The sequence below is a fragment of the Octodon degus genome, unplaced genomic scaffold (assembly GCF_000260255.1).
Source record: "Octodon degus isolate 3935 unplaced genomic scaffold, OctDeg1.0 scaffold00232, whole genome shotgun sequence".
Classification (NCBI taxonomy): domain Eukaryota; kingdom Metazoa; phylum Chordata; class Mammalia; order Rodentia; family Octodontidae; genus Octodon; species Octodon degus.
The window spans coordinates 1,676,881-1,698,251 of NW_004524808.1; the positions used below are offsets into that span (position 1 = coordinate 1,676,881).

General features: G+C 41.0%; 1 protein-coding gene across 5 annotated transcripts in view; it reads left to right on the plus strand.

The window, feature by feature from the left end:
- Med14 (mediator complex subunit 14) overlaps positions 1 to 21,371 on the plus strand; it is a 79,233-nt gene that overhangs the window by 50,339 nt on the left and 7,523 nt on the right. For 4 of the 5 annotated variants that reach the window (XM_023705893.1, XM_023705892.1, XM_004645583.2 and 1 more), the window contains 9 exons: positions 545 to 697; positions 1,025 to 1,294; positions 5,156 to 5,296; positions 9,354 to 9,465; positions 14,287 to 14,418; positions 16,143 to 16,325; positions 17,985 to 18,220; positions 19,544 to 19,723; positions 19,816 to 19,923. In XM_023705893.1, the coding sequence (XP_023561661.1) occupies positions 545 to 697; positions 1,025 to 1,294; positions 5,156 to 5,296; positions 9,354 to 9,465; positions 14,287 to 14,418; positions 16,143 to 16,325; positions 17,985 to 18,220; positions 19,544 to 19,723; positions 19,816 to 19,923 (1,515 nt within the window). The remainder of the gene's footprint in view (positions 1 to 544; positions 698 to 1,024; positions 1,295 to 5,155; positions 5,297 to 9,353; positions 9,466 to 14,286; positions 14,419 to 16,142; positions 16,326 to 17,984; positions 18,221 to 19,543; positions 19,724 to 19,815; positions 19,924 to 21,371) is intronic. The other variant, XM_023705894.1, reaches the window with a different exon arrangement.

Here is a 21,371-nt window from a genome sequence, read left to right on the forward strand (position 1 = left end):
CTCCCCAGCCCCTGTTTAGCACCTTCTGTTTCTGGTTTTGTTTTGTTTGGTATTGGGGATTGAACTGAGGACACTTATGCTGCCTCGCTATCTCCCTAGCCCATATTTTTGTTTTATATAGTAGAGAAGGCTAACAAATATGTTCAGAGATTCTACTGGTTTATATTAGTAGCACATCTGGTGTTTGAATCCAGTCTTGTTTTTTTTCAGAAAAGACATTTGGAGGGATAATGAGGAGGTGAAAATGACTGAAGTATATTATATACATGTAAAACTCTGCAGAACTGACACCCATTAATCTGTAATCAAAAATAAATGATTTACTTAAAAATGTAGGAGGGCCAGGGAGATGGCTCAGTGAAACAAGTGCTTCCCTGGCAAGCGCAAGGGTCTGAGTTCAATCCCCAGTTCCACAAAAAAAAAAGTGTAGGGGGAAAAATAAAAGGTGTAGGGAGACCTCCTTTAGATCTTTAGCATTTTGCCTTTTATCTTCTACTTGAATCTTTTACTTTCTGTTTCTGAAACATGCAATCTCTTGATTTAGATTAGTATCCAGTGGAATTCCATGCATCAGAAATTCCATATTTCTTTGGGAACAGTTGGCCCGAATTCAGGGTGCAGTAACTGCCATAATACCATTCTCCATCAGCTTCAAGAGATGTTCAACAAAACACCAAATGTGGTTCAGTTGTTACAGGTAATTAAGTTGATGTTGTTTATGTTTAAAAAGAAGACCTTGTCGGTGTTAGTGCCTCATGCAAGCTCTTCAAAAACATCATGTAGACGTACTTGTTTTTAATGACTAAGGTCTTTTTCTCTATCTTGAGCCCCTTTTTGACAGTTATCTTTGATCAAGGTGGACACAGTGATCTAGTTGGCACCCTCTGCCAGGAGAGTTTTAGGAAATGTGCCAGAAGGCCATTTTGCCATTTGTGATAGTTGCATGCTAAAAATTCTGAGACTTCAACATTTGTATAGAAGCTGACTGCTCTCACTGTGTGTACTCTTTGTGTGCTCTTTATAGGTACTGTTCGACACTCAGGCTCCTTTAAATGCCATCAACAAACTCCCCACTGTGCCAATGTTGGGTTTGACCCAGAGAACCAACACTGCCTACCAGTGCTTCTCCATTCTGCCACAGTCATCTACTCACATCAGACTGGCCTTCAGGAACATGTACTGCATTGACATATATTGTCGGAGTCGAGGTGTGGTAGCAATACGGGATGGTGCCTATAGCCTTTTTGATAACAGCAAGTTAGTTGAAGGTTTTTATCCTGCACCAGGACTAAAGGTAACAGACTTTTACCATTATAGCATGATATGCTAAATAGAAAAATGTCCTCCAAAACAATTCCTCTGAGGGAAAAATAATGGGCAAAAGCAACAGTCCTGTTTGGATTTCATCATTAGCAGTGTTAATTCACCATCGATGGAAATTTATTCTGAGAGCTGTAACGTGAGTATCTCACCTTCTGGCTTGCCTATGCTGCACTGCGAGAAGAGGTATTGTCTTGCGCTGCATATAAAATGTAATGTCTTGTGCCACAACTGCTGGAGATTCTCATGTGATGGCTCAGTTGTTTATGTTCAGGGTCAAATAGTTCCAAAAGACTTACTTTGTTTATTATTATTGTTATTGTTATTATTATTTTGGTACTGGGGATTGAACTCATAACCTTATGCTTATGCCAAGTAGGCACTTAAGCTGCTGAGCTATACGCTCAGCCCTAGAAGGCTTGTTTTATAAAACAGTCTCCTATAGACCTTCTTCCTGCCCGTCAAACATAACTTTTTAATTCACATCTAGTTGATTCTTAGTATTTATGTCCATCTCTCTAATTAGCATGCTTGTAGTATTATTTGTTAACTTTTTGGTTAGGAGCTTATCTGATTCTCACTGTGGAAAATTTAAGAAGAAATTAATTCTTCTTCAAGTAATTTTTTATGTGTACTTTCCGCCTTTCCTACTACCAGTACATGAATGCATTTTTCTTTCCTCCAGTGTTTGCCAGTGCAGTTGTACAGTAATATGATTAGGTAATTTTTTACTGTTTACATTATTAGGAATAAAGAAACACTGTTTATTCCACCAAGCTTGCTATGATTATTTTTCTTTCTTATTCACCACTTTATTTACCTGGAAATTAATTTTTTGGCTTAGCTTTTTCTATACTTATGACTAACTCTACTTTAAACTCCTTCCCAGTTGTGTAACGCTGCTCTCAGCACATTCACATATATCACATACCTTCCTGGTTTCATCTTGAAATCTCTTCCGTGGTCCTTTGATCTGCTTCAGTTTAGTGGTAGCACTCCAGGCTTTTTGCAGAATTGTGACATAGGAATCCACAGCAGGATGAAGGGGGAGCTGCCTTGCTTCTTCCTTCTGTTGCATGCCCTGTGGCTTAGATCCCATGTTTTATTATTGGTTACTTAGTTATTTTGGTATTATAAATCCCGTAGTAACTTTGCTTTTTTTTTTTTTGTGGCGGAACTGGGGATTGAACTCAGGCCCCTGACTTGCCAGGCAAGCGCTTATTCTACTGAGCTACCGTAGTAACTGCGAGAGAAGGTACATGGGAAGGTACATGGGAGATTAGAAAGCCTCTTCCCTCATCTGATCGAGAGTGGCTAGGTGTAGAGAGATTCTAGGCTGCAGTCGTGTTCTGTAAAAATACTGAAGGCATTGCTTCATTGTTTTTTACATTCCATTGTGAGTGTCAAGGTTCTTGATGCTATTCTAATTCTTGAACCTTATATATCTGAGTAGGCTCTTTGAGTTTGAAAACATATGTACTGGGAAATTTCCTTGTGTCATTTCTGCTATTTTCTCTGTTAGCTATTTCTGGTAACTACTGTGCTGATGTTGGGCATCTTAGACTTATCCTCTAATTTTCTTATCTTTCTGGGTTTTCTCTCTGTTTTGGGGAAACTTCTTTATTTTTTTATTTTAATCCTTTTATTTTTCTTTCTGCCAAGAATGTTTTTTGCTTTTTTGAAATTTGTAAAAGCTCTTTTTTGCTTTTAAATATTTATTTTAAGACAACCTGTTCTTTTTTTTAAAGACATGTTCTTATGGCTACATTATCTTATTTCTTTTCTTCCTATATAATCTCCATTTCTTAACTTTTTGAGAAAGTTGATTTCTTTCATTTTAGTGTCTTTCTTCAAATACTCTTTTTTTTTTTTTTTTTCCCGGAGCCGGGGATTGAACTCAGGTCCTTGCACTTGCCAGGGAAGCGCTTGTTCCACTGAGCCATCTCCCTTTTTTTTTTTTTTTTTTCCCGGAGCCGGGGATTGAACTCAGGTCCTTGCACTTGCCAGGGAAGCGCTTGTTCCACTGAGCCATCTCCCCAGCCCCTCTTCAAATATTCTTTTTTTTTTTTTTCAAATATTCTTAATGATGCTCTTTTGTTTTGTTTTGTTTGGTTCCAGGGATTGAACTCAGGACCTTACGCTTGCCAGACAGGCGCTTATTGCTGCTGAGCTATCTCCCCGGTCCAGCTCTGCTCTTATTTAAAGATGATTTACTGACTATTGCAGAAGGATCTACTTGGGTCATTACTTTGGGAAACTTTCAGTGTCAGTAGCTTTGGGGGTTTTTGTTGGGCTGATTTGACTACCAACAGAAGAGTATGCAGGTTTCCTGAATAAATGATATGCATCTAACTCTCACAGAAGAGTATGCAGGTTTCCTGAATAAATGATATGCATCTAACTCTCCGTTGGGGGAGTCAAATGAGAGAAGAACAAAAGTAAAATTCTTGAATATCAGTGTATAGACTTTAATTCCCACTTCTAATATACCTTTTCTCCCCATTGATCCTTGGAGATCCTCAAGTCAGAGCTCTTCCTCCAAGAAAGTGGAGGTCATCCCAGCACAGCCAGTCACAGAAGATTTGGGAGATTAAGTGTCTCTTAAAGAGACTTTAAAGCTGGCTATGGTGGAGCTTGCTTGTAGTACTAGAATTTGAGAGGCTGAGAAAGGAGGTTTGCTGTGAATTCAAGATCAGCCTGGGTTCAAGGTGGGTTCTTGAACCCACAGTGGGTTCAAGGGTAGCCTAAACACATAGTGTGAGACTTTGTGTAGAAAAAACTAAAGAGATTTTCACCTAGTCCTGTTCTTAATCCCACCTTCATGCCCATTTTCAGAAGTGTCTGGTGCTGCCAGTTCCAAAGTGCCTTTGGGATCCGGATGGAAATAGCTTTGCTTCTTGGCTTGCCCCATGGGTTGCTTATAGTTTCTCACATCGGATGGTTCACCCATCTGCTTTGCAGACTCCAGAATGCATTGCTATTTTTTATCTCCTCCCATTCTTTTTATGTTTATGACTTACTACTTAAAATTTTTTCAGTGGCTTTAATAGGGTATTGTGAAAATACAGAACGTGTATTGCAAATCTATTTAGTTAAAACTCAGACTGTATACTTTTAATAATGCTCTTATGATTTCGGTAAGATTATTATACACACCTTTGAAGACTGAGAAGTAGAGAGTATTGAAAGAACAAGCATCTGCTTGAGACACAAACTGGTAGCTTCTCTTAGTTTTTGGATTCTGTATCCTATAAAGTAGGCTGTACCACTTCTGGTGGTTCAAGATTGAGTCATATAATTTATAAAGCCCAAAGTTGGCCTAATTCTTAATCAGTATTCCTGACATATTCTTATTCTCATTAAATTGGAAATTTTATAAGTTATTTATATGACCAACATAGAATTTTTCATTCTCCCCTCATTTCTGGTCAGAAGTTAATAAGAAAATATTTTGGCATGGAAGTAAGAAATAGCAGGGTGTACTTCTTTGTTCAATTTTTTTTGTTGTTTATATAATACTTAATTGTTATAATTTTTTACTTAGATTTTTTTTGTTGTTGTTGTAGTACTGGGGATCAAACTCAGGGCCTTGTGCTTGCTAGGCAGGAACTTATACTGCTGAGCTAGCTCTCTGGCCCTTAGATGTTATTTTTTATTATCATTGTTAATCATTGTTTTCCTTTCCCTTTCTATTAAAATGCATACTATGTCTTTTAGATTGTTCTAATAATAGTTTTCAGGGATGGACATTATGTGTTTGCTTCTATTAAAAAACTGTAAATGATTTAAAATATTTTACTAAAGTAATGTAAATTTTACCCATTTACACCCACAGACATTCCTGAATATGTTTGTTGACAGCAATCAGGATGCCCGAAGACGGTCTATAAATGAGGATGATAATCCCCCTTCTCCTATAGGAGGCGATATGATAGATTCTTTAATATCACATATCCAGCCACCACCCCAGCAACAGGTATTGTCTCAGTGAAAATCCAAACAGTGTCAACATTTGTATAACTGCACAGGTTCTGCAAGGTCAGGGTTTCTTCATTGAAAAAGGAAGAAGTCTTTGGTAGGCCCAAGATGCCTAGGAAATCCTTATTTTAAAAAAATGACAGAGGGAGACGAGGAGGCGTCCTGTAATGAGAAGCGAATAGTACCAGAGGAAGCACGGACCTCAGACACCGACCAAGCTACTTGTGCACTCTGGCTGATGTGATGCGACGCCAAGGATGGGAGCATCTTCTGTGGGAGCTCCAAAGATCTTCGGAAGGGAGTCTTCCTCATGTCCTGAAGGATACCTGTTATTAAATTATGGGTACACAGATTGCTGTGTCTAGCGATGTCAGTAGGGACTCCTTCAGAGAACACATGCACAAATGTTGAGGGTTCTGTCTTCATACCGCTTGGATAAGCCACATTATGGAATCCTAAAAGCTTTCAAGTCTGTTCTGACACCATCATGTGTCTGTGCCTGAGCAGGCCACCATGGTGGCCTTTGTTTTCAAGATGGTCCACCTGAAAGAGAAGGTAATCAATGATCCTTCGCCCCTCCTAGAGTCAAATGTGCCTTCCCTGCCTGGGAAGTGCTTCTCATGGGTATGCAGAGTCTTCCTGCCTTTGCCTGGAAGACTTCAGAGACCCAGCTTTATTGTATGTGAACATATGACCTGAAAGCGGACTCTTTGGCATGTAGTTGATTTTTTTTTTGGGGGGGGGGTACCAGGGATTGAACTCAGGACCTTGTGCTTGGCAGGCAAGCACTTATCCTACTGAGCTATCTCCCCGGCTTTGGCATGTAATTGAGACTTGGTTTAAAGAATAACTCACTGGTTCTCAAACACACCTGAAATAGAATTAGTTGGAACAGCGTTATACAGAGACTTCACTTAGCTATTTTATTACATGCTAGCTGGGGCTGGCTACTCAGTAACCCCAACTTTCCAGTGCTTACATATGAGGGAAAGGTTTTGTGGAGAGTGTACTGTTCTGGCAGCTAGTTAGGTTCCTTGCCGCCTCTTTACTTCCCTTTTTTTTTTTTTTGGCTGTGCTTTTTTGAGACAAGTTTCCCCCATGTGGTCCAGCCTGGCCTTGTGCTCATCATGTAGCCTTGAACTCACAACTCTCCTACCTCAGCCTTCCAAGCCACTTGGATTATAGGCATGTGCACTGTACCTGGCTTTGGGGCTGCCTTTCTTAACCTTCATAAGAATACAGGAAAGCACATGTAAAGTACAGTCAAAGCCCATGGAAATGCTTCTGTGTAACTAAGGCGTGGGGCTTTTGTGACAGACATTGACTCCATTGAGATGCCAGCGCTCTGAGGATGCTGGGCCACCATGGGGGAGAAGTGCTTTAGCAGCTTTTTTCTTGTGGAAGCCAATTACTTGGATTGTAGGCTTTTGCTGTGCCTGATATGGGATGCAGGGGTAAGCCACATCTTCTGGAGGAAAGAAGTGACTCAGATGAGCTGGCTAGTGGACTGTAGCCAAGCAGGGCCAGCATTATATGGGTAATGTATGGAAAATGAGATCTGTTTTTCTTCCCTGGCCTCAAATAAATTGGGCATTAGCTACTCTGTGAGCTTTTTGTTTGTTTTTTGTCATTGAAAAGTCATAATCTGACACAGCCCTTGTGGTACGAATTTATTCCATATCCTGATTTTGCTGAGGTACTCTGTAGCAGTAGCATTTGATATTGAACACGAGATTTTTAGAAAGTAGGTACAGGCTAGAACAGAGGGTTAGGAGTGGATAGACTGGAGAAAAGTTAGAATAAATAGCTGGCACAGTGGTGCGCACCTATAGTCCTAGCACTGAGGAGACCAAAATGGGCGAATTGCTTGAGCTAAGGAGGTCAGGACCAGACTGGGCTCTCCAGCAAGAGACCTCAGCTCAAAAACAGTTATGAGTAATTTTTCATTTTGTGAAGATTCTAGAGTTTTTTTCTGCTTTTTCTTATTCTATATTTAACTTATAACTCGAGCTATTTTTATTAACATCCACATTGAAAAGTTTGACATTTAATACCAGTCAGAATTCTTTTTAAAAAATATTTATCTACGGTTGAATGTCTTCGGTTAGTGGCTTTGGCTTTGGGTATTCTCAGGGATCCAGCAAATTACTAAATAAGTTTAGTTTTCAGTTCTTTTCTGTTTAACAGATACAGTAGTTATATTATACTGTGATTTGTAAACTAATAAACTCCTTGATGGTTGGGAAACATTTTTAGTTCCGTGTACATTTTACTTGATGTTGGCAGATATCTTTTCTTCTTTTATATAAAATGAAGTTGGGCTGAGGATATAGCTCAGTGGCAAGCACAAGGTCCTGAGTTTGATCCCTGGTACTAAAATAAAACAAAATGAAGTTCTATTTCATAAGCTAGTCCGTGAGAAAAGAATAGAAGCAGTAAGAAAAAATAAACAACTTAGAGAACTGGACAACTTAGTTTTTAAAATGAGTGAAAGATTCAAGGCGCCTTGCAGACAAGGCATCCAAGTGACCAGGAAGCACAAAAGATGTTTAAACCTCATAGTAATACAAATGAAAGCCTCAGTGAGATATCCGTGTGCATACCGCAGAAATTACCTTTAAGAAAAACAATTGATTGTTTCCCATATCCTGATGTGTCACGCAAACCACTGAAACATAATAACAATAGAAAATTCTTGCCAATGTTTGGTATTAGGAACAACTGAAGCTCTCAATTACTGCCAGAAGGTTTGTAAAATAATTACCTTACGGTAGTGTTTAGCAGTACACTAAGATGCTAAAATGCAACATTATGCGTACTTGTGATTTAATAATTACGCTTATATGCAACAGGACTGCATCAAAAACCAAGACTGTTTATAACAGCATCATTGCAAAAATTATAAACAATTCAGTGTCCAACAACTGTAGGATGAGTGAATACATTGAGGCATGTTCAATAGAATCTATTACAGAAATGGCAAAACAAACTACTGTCACATGCAACATGCTGGGTAAACTTCACTGAGATAATGTTCCACAAGAAAAGCTAGACATTACTAAGAGTACATTTAATATTTATAGGAAACGAAAAGAAGACTGAGGTTGGGTGATGAAAGTCAGAATAGTGCATATCTTTGGGGTGGTGGGAAAGACCTGGAAGATACATCAGGTCTTCAGTGCCTTGTGCTCTGTACTAGCTATATTTATTTATTTATTTGGCAGAACTGGGGATTGAACTCAGGTCCTTGCACTTGCCAGGGAAGCGCTTATTCTACTGAGCCATCTCCCTGGCCCCTAGCTACATTTTAAAAATTCACCAAACTGCATATTTAATATTCCTGCATTTAGTACCTTTGATTTATATCTCAATTTTTAAAAACAGGCAAAGTAATTAGATTGTTCTTGGTTTTTTATCACTACAAGTAAAGATACAGGTGAAAAGAGGTCAGGTTGGCTTACCATATCTTATTTACTAAAATCTCCACAAATATAAGATGTACCATTTTTACATAATTTGCTACAGGGAAAAAAACTGCAAATTAAACTGATATACCAGGAGTTGAAAGATACACCATGATTTCAGAGATGTTAACATGTAGAGGGAAATGTCTTGGAATTCATGAAATGGTAGATAAGTGCTCTAGATAAAGTGAGTGCTATGGTAGATAAAGTGAACAGGATGTACCTTGAGGGGCAGAAACTGTGATGTAAGGCCGGGAATGAGGGTGCTCCTATTCGGAAAATGCTTTGAAAATCAGTTTTTAAGACTTACCATATATCGGGTTGTTTTTTTTTTTTTTCTGCTTTTTTGAGATAGCATCTCACCATGTAGCCCAGGCTGGCCTTGAACTCAGTAATCTTCCTGCCTCAGCCTCTCAACTTCTGGGACTATAGGCTTATGTCACCACACACTTGGCATATCTTGTATTCCCTACTTGGTGACCATTGAGTGACATGTGTAATGTTAATGCTATAGCTATAATCACGGAAAGTCACAGTCTTATACTATCTGCCGTTAGCCATTTGACCAACTTTTAATTTTCTTAATTTCAGCCATTTCCAAAGCAGCCAGGAACGTCAGGAGCTTATCCCCTTACTTCACCCCCTACGTCATATCACAGCACAGTTAATCAGTCTCCGTCTATGATGCACACGCAGTCTCCAGGTAAGGTATCACTTATTCTCTTGTGATACTTAGCTTTTAAATCCAAAATGCATACGCATGCGTGCACATCGTGAACGACTGTGTGTTAGCCTCAGGCTTCAGAGGGAGTTCTTTTTTTAGATTCCGGCTAGATAATCGCCAAGCATTCGTTATGGCAGGGTTGTGAAATCTGTCCATGGTTCAGGAGTACTTCAAAAGACTTGAGTTAAGATGAGCTGTTGTTACCCAGAGCCAGACTTGTGGTACTAATCATGGCATAATCAGAACATGATCTGTATCAGAGGCCAACAAACTTAGGCTTGTAGGCCAGATCCTGTGTGCCACCTGTTTGTAAATAAATAAAAGTTTCTTGGCACACAACCACAGTTGATGTAGCGTCTGTGGCTGCTTTCTTTCTACAACCATCCCATTTACCAGGCTTTGGTATGTGAAGGATAGCTGGTCCTCAGTCCCCAGAGCCAGGCAGTGCACGCACGTCCTGTTTGTCCAAACAAATGGTCTTTGTTGGTTACCCCATGAAGTGCAGTGCAAAAGTGCTTGAGAATACTGACCTTTTTTTTTTTGGCGGAACTGGGGATTGAACTCATCAGGCCCTTGCGCTTGCCAGGAAAGCGCTTATACTACTGGGCAATCTCCTGGGCCCTGACCTTTCCTTTTGACTGAATGATTCAGTGGTATCTCTTGAGTGCTTGGTCTTAGTAAATACTGCTGCTTCACAGAGCCCGATGCTGGCCCTGCTGTCCAGTGCTTACGACCTAGCACCAGAGTGAGGAAGACAGGTAGCAGCTTTCTTTGTTGGAGTGGGGGTGTGGCATGACCTCTTGCCCCCTAGCACCTGTATTTAATCTGTTCTATGTCAGTAAGGCTGCTGAATATAATGCCTTTTAAAGTTGTAGCACGAAAGATGTGATATGTAATATGGGGTGTAAAATAAAAAAGAATTGTAAAAAGTATATGCGCAGTAAAATCCTCATTTAATATAAATGCATCAATCCAGTCAACTATAGAATGCATTATCAGGGCTGGCCAAATAGGTCAGCAAATTAAAGCACCTGCAAGCAGGCGTAGGGACCCCAGGTTTGATCTCCGGGCCTGCCATGTCAGGCCTGCCGTGCTGGGCCCACCCCCAGGACAGGCTGAGATGGCAATTGAGACTGGGCATGGTGGCGTGCCTGTAATCCCAGGGAGGAGGCTGTAAGCAGGCGGATCACTATGAATCCGATCTAGTAGTGAGACCCTGAATACTACTGTAGACCCTTCCCTAAAATACAAAAATAAAAAAAAAAGAATTTTTGTTTGAAAATGTTCTGGCTTATGGCTTATTTATGAGAAAACAGGGAAAATATAAAACTTGATTTTTTTTTAAAAGTGAAAAACCCAACAAATGCGTTTTTAATATTTTAGTTTTCATTTTATTTATTTTTTTGGTAGAACTGGGGATTAAACTCAGGCCCTTGCGCTTGCCACGGAAGCGCTTATTCCACTGATCCATCTTCCCAGCACCCCCTTTTTCAATTTTTTTTTTTAAATGGAATAAGGATTTTTTTTGTCTCCGAATGCCTTCAGGGTAGGTTTGGCTGGCTTGAGTTGTGGGGATCGAACCACAGCAACCTGAGCCTGACTGCTTTGTTGAAGCAGCCACTTAAAGAACTGAGCTAAGGGGCAGGCCCCCAGTTTTCATTTTATAGAGCATAATTTGCAGCGCATACTTTCCTCCTTTATAAAATATAAAATAGTCCAGATATATGAAAATTTTTAATATATACATGAAAAATATATATTGACCAGAAGAGCCTATAAATCTGCAGATAGGCAATATAGGGGCATCACTTACTAACCAGCTAATATCATTCCTAAAATGAGAATAATATAAAACATTTCACTTATAGATATTGAGAGAATTTAATGAAATAATTCACATAAAATTAGGGAAAAGTAGTAGTGTTTAGTCTGGGGCCTGGTATATGACACACTCTTCTTTGACCAGCTCCTTGCACTGTGCCTCAATGCCCAGGTTGGCAGCATCCAGCACGGCCCAGGCACTCAGTCCTGGTAGATCTACCCACTCTGTGTCTCATACAACCACTGGATTGCTCTACAAATTATTGAAGTACTGGAGCTTATTTAATTTTTTAAACAGACCTTTATTTTAAATATCTTCAGATTTTCTCTTTTTTGGAGCAAGGATGGACATAGTCTAGATTCCTTGCTAACCAATCTGAGTCTGTAATGCCAGGTGTGATGAGTGTTAGACAAAGAGTCACTCTTGCTTTTGAAAGAGCATTTGGCAGGAGAGTTGGCCATTTTCTTCCCAGAGGCTCGGTGTCTGTTCTCTTCCTACCTTCGCACCACACTGGTTAGGCTGAGACATACTCAGCCAGACAGGGGGGTATTTGGGGCAGAGTTCCTGGCATATAAGGAGCCTGAAGTCCAGGTATTAGTAGAATGTCCTTGATGGTGGCAGCGTGGAGAGACAGGGCCCTGTTAGGAACTTGTCTGTTATTATGTGGGTAAAGGAAGCCATTGTTGGATTTCAGTAGCGCACCCGAGAGGTTCAGTGTGCATAGCACAAGGGCTGGAACAAAGGAGGGGTGGTTTCACAGGGGAGACAGACAGTTCTCCAATCTGTTGATTGTGCAAGTCTCCAGAGACTTCTCTGTCATGCCATCTGTGGTTCATTAGAAACAGTGGGACCATAGATGCAGATGAAGCCTTGGAAATTGGCATACCCAGGGTCTCTAAAGCCCGAATAGGTAGGCATGCTCAGCCTGTAGCAACCCCAGCATGTGCGGTGCAGAAACAGCTAAGGAGGAAGTAAGCAGACAGAGAGACTCAACCTCAGGGGAATGAGGCTCTAGGCTAGGGGTGGAGATTATTTTTGCATAAGTAGAAGGAAAAATAATTTTGAAAGAATTATAGTAGCAGACAGGTATATTCTTAATTATGTGCCAAGCCCTATTCTAAGTACTTTATTCATTTAATCCTCACAGCAAATTTGTGGCATAGGCTTCATTATTCCCATAAAAGAAGTTAAGTCGGGGCTGGAGAGATAACTCAGTGGTCTAAAGCACCTACTTAGAACAAGCTTGGCAAGGCATCAGGGACCGCGGTTCAATCCCCCAGCACCACATGCCAGCCAGCCCCGCCCCCTGGTGGGCTGAGCTGGCCACACACACACACACACCACTCTCTCTCTCTCTCTCTCTCTCTCTCTCTCTCTCTCTCTCTCTCTCTCAAATAAATAAAAATAAAAAAAAATTTAGAGAAGTTAAGTCACTTGTCCTGATCATATAGCTAAAAAGGTATAATGTATTATGTTTAATGGTTAATGAAGTTGCTCGACATTTATTGAGTTCTAACACATTGTTTTAGGTATTATAGAATGTAAAAGTAATGACATTATGACTGGGCGTGGTGGTGCACACCTGTAATCCCAGCACTCTGGGAGGCTGAGGCAGCAGGATCACCAGAAGTTTCAGGCCAGCCTGGGCTTCATAATGAATTCAAGGCCAGCCTGAACTACACAGCAAGACCCTGTCTCAATGAACCAGATAGACAAATGAGTAAATATGAAATTGTGTAGTAAAGAATTTGAAACCTTGTTGATATCAAAAACAGTAATGTAGCAAAAATATTAATGTTCCATTCATTCATAGTTTTGGTAGCCATAGTTGCCCCTTTCATAATCCTAAATTAAAACTAGCCTTGTAGCTTTAAATACTATCTTTAAATTCATGTCTCCTGGTTTTTGTATCTAATTGAGATGTGGCCCCAGAACTTTAGTCCCACATTTGCATATAGTATCTAGTAACTGCCTGAAACTCATCCTGGCCACAAATACCCCAGGTCAGTACATGATAGCCTTTTTCTTCCTGTTACGTGGGGGAGAGCTGTTAGAACCATGCTAAACTCCTCTGTCTCAGCACTTGGACTAATGTAGCCACCTCTCACTTTGTGCCGTCTGCTCCACACTCTGCACTGGCCTCCTGCTCATTCAGGGGGAAACTGAAGTCCTTCGTGGCTCCAAGTGCACCCGCAGACTCTCCGACATCATCCCTTGCGGTTTCCCTTTCTCGCTGCCCAGCCACCAGCCTCCCCATCACGCGTGACTGCTGCCTCCTCTGGCCCATTTGCACTAGCTCTTCTGTTTACCCTGGATACCCTCACACCTTATCCTGCACTTTCTTTCTGGCCAGCGCACATCTTTTTTTCCCAGTGCGATATTGGGGACTGAACCCAGGACTTCACACTTAGCTATATCTCCAGAATTTTTGTGGGTTTTTTGTTTGTTTGTTTAAATTTTGAGATAGGGTCTCACTAAGTTGCCCAAGCTGGCCTTGAACTTCAGTCTCCTGCACATGTCCTCTTCTTAAAGAGGTTTTCTTGCGTTGCTCTGTATAAAGAATAGTACGTTTCTCCAGTACTACTTCAAATTGTCTCCTGGGCTTGCTCTCATTTTCCTCCCTAGTACTAATCATTACCTGACAGATTTGTTTGTCTTTCTCATTTTACTAGAATATAAGCTCCATGAGAGCAGAATTTTTTCTTTTGTTAACTGCTGCATCCTCAATGCCTAGAACAATGCTTGGCATGAAGTTGGCTTTCATGCCTGCTTATTCAAAGAATAAGTGAATAAAAAGTACACTAGATTTTAAAAAGAATTAGTCAACTTAAGAGCTAGAATTTGGGCCCATAGACTTGAGCTCGCTCTTTTTCAGTAATGAACTCTTTCCAGTTCTTTCTGCTATTTATGGGAGCTTTACTACTTGTTTCTTGAGGCTCTGGGGAGATAGATCATCTATAATTATTTTCCTTTATTAGGAAATCTGCATGCTGCCAGCTCCCCCAGTGGGGCTTTGAGAGCCCCATCACCAGCGTCATTTGTTCCAACTCCTCCCCCATCCTCGCATGGAATCTCAATAGGACCAGGGGCCAGTTTTGCTAGCCCACATGGTGAGTCATACATAATATCTCAGTAGTATAAGAGCTTGATGTGAAAATACTTTTTGTTTAATAAATTTTCTCATTGCAAAATTAGTGCTTCTATGTTTAGGAAATAGCAAAAGTATTGCTTGCACAAAAATCCTGTTCATGCCACACTGGCATTTGAGTAGTCGGGTCTGTCTCTGCTCTGTCTCCCTTTCTCCGTCTTGTCTCCCCTTCGCTCTGCTGTACCTGCCCTGCCCACCTGCTGGCCCTCAGGAGCTCTTGCTTCCTGCTGTCTACCCATGAGCTATCTCCACCCACATGCACCAACCCCACCTTCCCCTGGGAATTGTTTTGTCACTTAAATTTTTAAACCTTTTAACTCAAATTCTAGTTTGAATGGATTCAAGTAGAGGAAGAAATGGTAGTCAGTGCAGTTTTTCTTTCCAACACCGAGAGGCTCACCATGAGTTCAAGGCCAGCCTGGGCTATGTAGTGAGTTCAGGGCTAGCCTGAACTGCATAGCAAGACCTTATCTCAAAACACACAAGAAAAGTGAAAGGAAAAAAAAGTATATATTATATCATGAATCTCACCCAGTACCATCCCATATCAGAACATAAAGAGCTTCCTGTTTTTAAGCTGTGTATAGCAGGGGTTTTACTTTTTACTATTACATTTTGGAACCTTTGTTAGTAAAAACTGCATCAGTCTACTGCTTGCTTCATAGTCTTTTCTCTTGTCTGGGCGTAGCATAATTTAACTGCTTTCTTGTATTACATGCTTCAAATGTTTCTAGTTAAAAATGGTACCGTCTCTGTTCACATCCACTTTTCCTTAGGAAAATTCCTCGAAGTGGAATTCTGGTCTCAGAAGGTCTGAGAAATTTTTAAGCTTTTGAAACATTGCAGATTGCTCAACTGAAATATTGTACCAGTTTTCTATAGCATCATAAGAGAATGTCTGTTGTCTTCATCATTGCCACCTCAGGGTATTAAGATTTTTTGAAGTCTTGCCTATTTTGATAGGTGAAAAATGACATCTTACTATTGAATATGTGTTTCTTCAGTTAGTAATAGAACTGAACCTTTTTAAATGTACATTGGATGCTGGGTGTGGTGGCCATGCCTGTAATCCCAACACTCAAGAGGCTGAGGCAGGAGCATCACAGTAAGATCAAAGCCAGCCTGAGCTACATAAGTGAGTTTGAGGACAACCTCAACTATGTAGTGAGATCCCCGTGTCAAATAAATACACACACACACACACACACACACACACACACCCCAGCCAGAAAGTATGGTGGCATGCGCCTATAACCCCAGCACTTAGGCGGCTGAGGCAAGAAGATTGCCATGAGTTTGAGGCCAGCCTAGACTACATAGTCAACTCAAGGCCAGCCTAAACTACATAGCGAAACCCTGTCTCAAAAAAACAAAACAAAAAACCCCTAACCTCCCCAAAAGTACATTGATCTTTACTGTTTATTTTATGCCTGCTAATTTATATACAGTACTTTGCTCATTTTCTTGTATGTTTTTATATAAAAAAGTAAAGACCATTTATTTACTAGTATCTATAGTAGAAGTATTTTCTCAGTTTGTCATTTGGTGACAAAGGGATATAAATGATACATGTAATTTTTGCAGAATAAAGTTTAAATAAAGCACTGCTTAATGGTCTGAATACAGACAAATAAGTGTCAGTTATTAAAATACAAGCTTTGAAAACTATCTGTTTATTTTTTTCAGGAACTCTTGATCCTAGTTCCCCTTACACGATGGTGTCGCCAAGTGGACGAGCAGGAAACTGGCCAGGGTCTCCTCAAGTGTCGGGCCCCTCACCAGCCACACGTTTGCCTGGAATGTCACCAGCCAACCCATCACTACATTCTCCAGTTCCAGATGCTTCTCATTCCCCTCGAGCTGGAACAAGTGAGTGTTATCAGCATTTTTATGTTCTTAGTGTAACTAAAAAATGACCTATTTTTTGTTTGTTTGTTTGTTTTAGACAGTATCTTGGTATGTAGTCGAGGCTGTCCTTGAACTTGCTGTGTAGCCCAGGCAGGCCTCAAACTCAGGACAGTGCTGCCTCAGTGGGCAAATGACCTATTTTATCCCATCCTCACATTCGAAAGTTAGTCATTAACAGTAGTTAATTTGCAAAGTCATGCCAAATGTATGAAAGGGCGCTGTCTCCAGAAATTGTAGGAAGTGTGTTTCAGTACCTCTCTCATGACTGCTAACTTCAGTTGCCATATTGGACCATAAAAAATGCCTAAAGTGAGAAGGTTATGCAACTTAACACAGAAGACAAGACTTTTATGTTTGTCTATAAAACTCCCTAGAAAAAACAGCTTCCCAGGAATCCCACTCCGGTCCTCTTCTGCCCCTCTCTCAGACAGAAGCTTTCTTTCCGCCAGTAAATATATTCTGCTCTTGAAAAAAACCTTTTCCATTTGTTAGCATTGGATGTGTAATTCTTGAGTGCTTAAAACAACAAACATTAGCTCATGGGGCCAGAGAGATAGCTCAGCAGATTAAACACGTGCTTAGGCAAGCGCAGGGACCAGCATTTGATCCCTGGGCCCACAGCTGAGCCGGTCACTGAGACCCAGCATGGTGGCACATGCCTGTGATCCCAGTGCTAGGGAAGCTGAAAACAGGAGAACCACTACGTGTCCAAGCTGCTTCGTGAGACCCTGTACCAAATACATTAAAAAAAAATAGCTCATGGTTCTGCTGTTTGCTTACCTCTGCTGGCCTCATTAGTATGTCAGTGGTCAGTTTCTGGGTTAGCTAGGGGCTGACTGGGCTAAACTAGCCTCATCTGGCATGGCTTCACTGTCTGGGCTCTCATACTTGATCACGGGCTTGTTCATGTGCTGTTTGGACAAGGTTCGACAGAACAAGTAGAAGTCTAGGCTCACCGTTAGCTCAGTGTCTGTTCTGCCACATTCTATTGGTCAAAAGCAGGTCCAGGGCTGGCCAGAAGCTCAGCAGACTAAAGCGCCTGCTTAGGCAGAGCGCAATGGCTGGGTTCAATCCCCAGCATGCCATGCTGGCCCTGTCCTTGGGGCGTGCTGAGACAGTGACTGAGACTGGGCATGGTGGCGTGCACCTGTAATCCCAGTGCTTGGGAGGTTGAAAACAGGATTGTAATGAGACCCTGTAGACCCTGTACTAAAATACAAAAAAACCCAAAAAACAACCAAGTCCAGAGGCCTGCCAGATTCCAAGTGGATAGATAGACCCCATCCCTTGAAGGATTTCCTGCAGTCACTTAGAAGGGCCCTGGCTAGAAGAAAGAGAAAAATTGTGACTGTTTTTGCTAACAGGAAGTTTTATATATACTTGCTATACCACAAGGACTAACCCAAACAGTGCAGGTTGATTTTTTTTTTTTTTTTTTTTGGCGGAACTGGGGATTGAACTCAGACCCTTGTGCTGGCCAGGGAAGTACTTATTCTACTGAGCCATCTCCCCAGCCCTGCAGGTTGATTTAGAATGCCAACTGTTTCTCAGAGAGTAAACCAGGCAACAATGGGAGAGTACGTATTTGTAAATGAAATGACATGTTTTCATTCCCCACAGGTTCCCAAACAATGCCAACAAACATGCCTCCACCTCGAAAACTACCTCAGCGCTCTTGGGCGGCGTCCATCCCAACCATCCTCACTCACAGTGCCTTGAACATTTTACTGCTTCCCTCACCCACGCCAGGCCTTGTGCCTGGCCTGGCAGGGAGTTACCTTTGTTCCCCACTTGAGAGGTTCCTTGGATCCGTCATCATGCGAAGACATCTACAAAGAATTATTCAACAGGAAACGGTATGGGTGCCTAGTGAGCCTCCTAGTGGTGATTAGCCAAGGCAGAGTGCTGAGTTGTCTTGCAGAATAGGCTCTCAACTAGAGTGACACTCTCATCCCCTTTAGCCAGCTTGTTAGAATAGACTTTCCTTCCTGCTGTAGCATTAAAAATGGGTGCCACTGTTCCCTTTGCATTCTTAGATTAACATGTTTGCATTTTATAGTCTGCTGCGCCATATTCCATGACTTACATGGACCTGGAAGTTGGTTACCATGTCACACAGGACCAGTGTGCTTAGGCTGTACTTAGCCTTGGCGAGACTAGCACTCGAATAGCCATATGCCTTTGCAGGACGGCTGCCTTCGAATCTGAGTGTCAGTTGAAGTAAAATTGTTTCCAATTGCAAGGGTGAAAATTCCTTTTTAAATACATGAACAATTGAATTTATTTCAAACCCTTATAGAAAAAAATATCTAATACATCCTGTAGTGATGCTGTTAGGAAATAGTATAGGCCATACCACCTGAAAGTAGGCACTTAGAGGGAAAATTTATTTACCTTTCTTGTTTTTAAATTTTTTTTTTTTTTTTTTTTTTTTTGCGGAACCGGGGATTGAACTCATTTTTTTTTCCTTTTTTTTTTTTTTTCCTTTAAACTCACTTTTTAAAAATGTATTTAGTACAAGGTCTACAGGGCTCACTACACAGATCGGACTCCTAGTGATCCTCCTGTTTTCAGCCTCCCAAGCACTGGGATTACAGGCATGTGCCATCATGCCCAGTCTGTTGCCATCTCAGTGTGCCCCAGTGGGGGAGGGGGCCAGCACAGCACGCTGGTGATCAAACCCTGGTCCTCACACCTTCCTAAGCAGGCACTCTAGTCTGCTGAGCTATCTGGCCAGACCTTCTTTACCTTTCTGATAATGGTTTCTACCTACTAATGATTGTGGGAGTTAGAGCTATTTAGTTTAAAATCCTTAGTAATATGCCCTGGCATTCAGTACACGTTGATTATTTATAATTATTATCAATGTAATATATTAATGAGGTAGTCAAAATGGTGTTTAAAATATCCACTCAAACAAAAACAAAAATATCCACCTCACAGTTGATACAAAGCCATTCTGCAACTTTTATATTCAGATTTGAGGGGGAAAAATCGGAAGTTTTAGCACAAGCTGAATAAATGAGTGTTGAAACCATTAATTGTCACACTGACCATCAGCTCTCCACTTTCCAGGTTTTGGACCTCATTTTGCTCACCTGTATTAACTTAGTTATTTAATTCTTTCAGGGGCATATTCCTTTTCTTTTTTTCTTACTTGAAATATCCTTGTTTTGCAGCTGCAGCTGATAAATTCCAATGAACCTGGAGTGATCATGTTTAAAACAGATGCACTAAAATGCAGAGTAGCCCTTAGTCCCAAGACCAACCAGACCCTCCAGCTAAAAGTGACGCCTGAAAATGCAGGACAGTGGAAACCTGAAGAACTTCAAGTTTTGGAGAAATTCTTTGAAACAAGAGTATGTGTGTAATAATGCATGGTCTTATTCTAATTATTAAAACTGGGAGGTCAAAGTAAATGAAGAATAACTTGTTTTATTTATCCCCATAGGTTGCAGGACCACCGTTTAAAGCCAATACATTAATAGCCTTCACCAAACTGTTAGGAGCACCCACACACATCCTCAGGGACTGTGTGCATATTATGAAGCTAGAGCTGGTAAGTTTCAGAAAAGCCTGCACTTTTCTTGTTCTTGCAAGGTCTGTGTGGGGAAATTCTGGGGAGAGCAGTGTTTCTTAGTTTTCACTCAGTTATGTGCTTTCTTCCATTTCTCTTTTAAATTCTGAATTTTTAACTGAAATTTTATTTATCCTTGACTACTTGGCACAGTTCCATCCAGAACAATATGATACATTTAGAAATTCCTCGTCTGTCCATACACAGCCAGCTTCTAACTACAGTTTCCAGTGGCCTCCCTCTCTTTGCTGAGGGTCTGTTCTTGAAAGCCAGTACATCACTCAGATATACTTGCTTTTAATGAAATGGTAACAGTTTACACATCATATTTTATACTTTTTCATTATGAAATCTTTTACACATACATAAACATATAGTGTTACTTTTTTTTTTGTCTTTTGAGACAGGTTTTGGTATGCAGTTCAGGTTGGCCTAGAACTTACCCAGGCTGGCCTTCCTTGCAGTGATTCTCCTGCCTCAGCCTCCCAAGTGTGCACCACCATGCCCAGCAATCTTACAATTTGTAAATCTGATTCCTCGCCTTTGTTGGTCATAGACACTGTGTTAAGATCAAAGTGCTGAGTCACAGATAGCAGGTGCTGCAGGGGCAGCAGTCACCTCAGAGCACTAGATAGCAGCTCTTTTTCTGTTTCGGCCTTCCAAGGACTTCCTTTATTTTCTGCAAATCTCAGTCGGCATTTGTATTAGTTTTGTAGTGCTCATGTAAGAAATTGCCACAGACTGGATGGCTGACACAGCAACAGTTTATTCTTTCACAGCTCTGGAAGCTAGAAGGCCTAAACTAAGCTCTCAGTGCACCATGCTCTCAGAAGGGTGCAGAGGAGACTCTCTTCCATGCCTTTCTCTGGGCTCCTGGTGGTTCTAGGGGTCCTTGGTGTCCCTTGGCTTATATAGTCATCATTCCAGTCTCTGTCTCCACATGTCTCTGCCTGTATCTCTCATCACATAAATGACAGCAGCCATATTGAATTAGGATTTACCCTCATGATGTCATCCCAATTACATCTGCAAAGAGCCTTGTCAAGTGAGGTGCTGGGAGCTAGCACTTCACATCTTTAATTCATTTAATTCAACCCATAATAGCATTTAAAAAGAAGTCTCACACCTGTTGATATGTGTGTTTGTGGTGGAAGGCTATTGAGGCTAACTTAATATTCAGCAGCGGCCAGACCAATCCCTGGCATGCCTTGCAGATCCCGCCCCCTGGAGCACACTGAGACTGGGCGTGGTGGCACGCTCCTGTAATCCCAGCCCTTGGGAAGCTGAAAACAGGAGAATCACTCCGAGTCCGATCTACATAATGAGACCGTGTAGACCCTGTACTAAATAGAGAAAAAAGAAAAAATTTTCAAAATGGAGGAGCGTGTTGCTTAGTTCACTGAATGACTCTTGGTTTTGTTTTTTTTTTG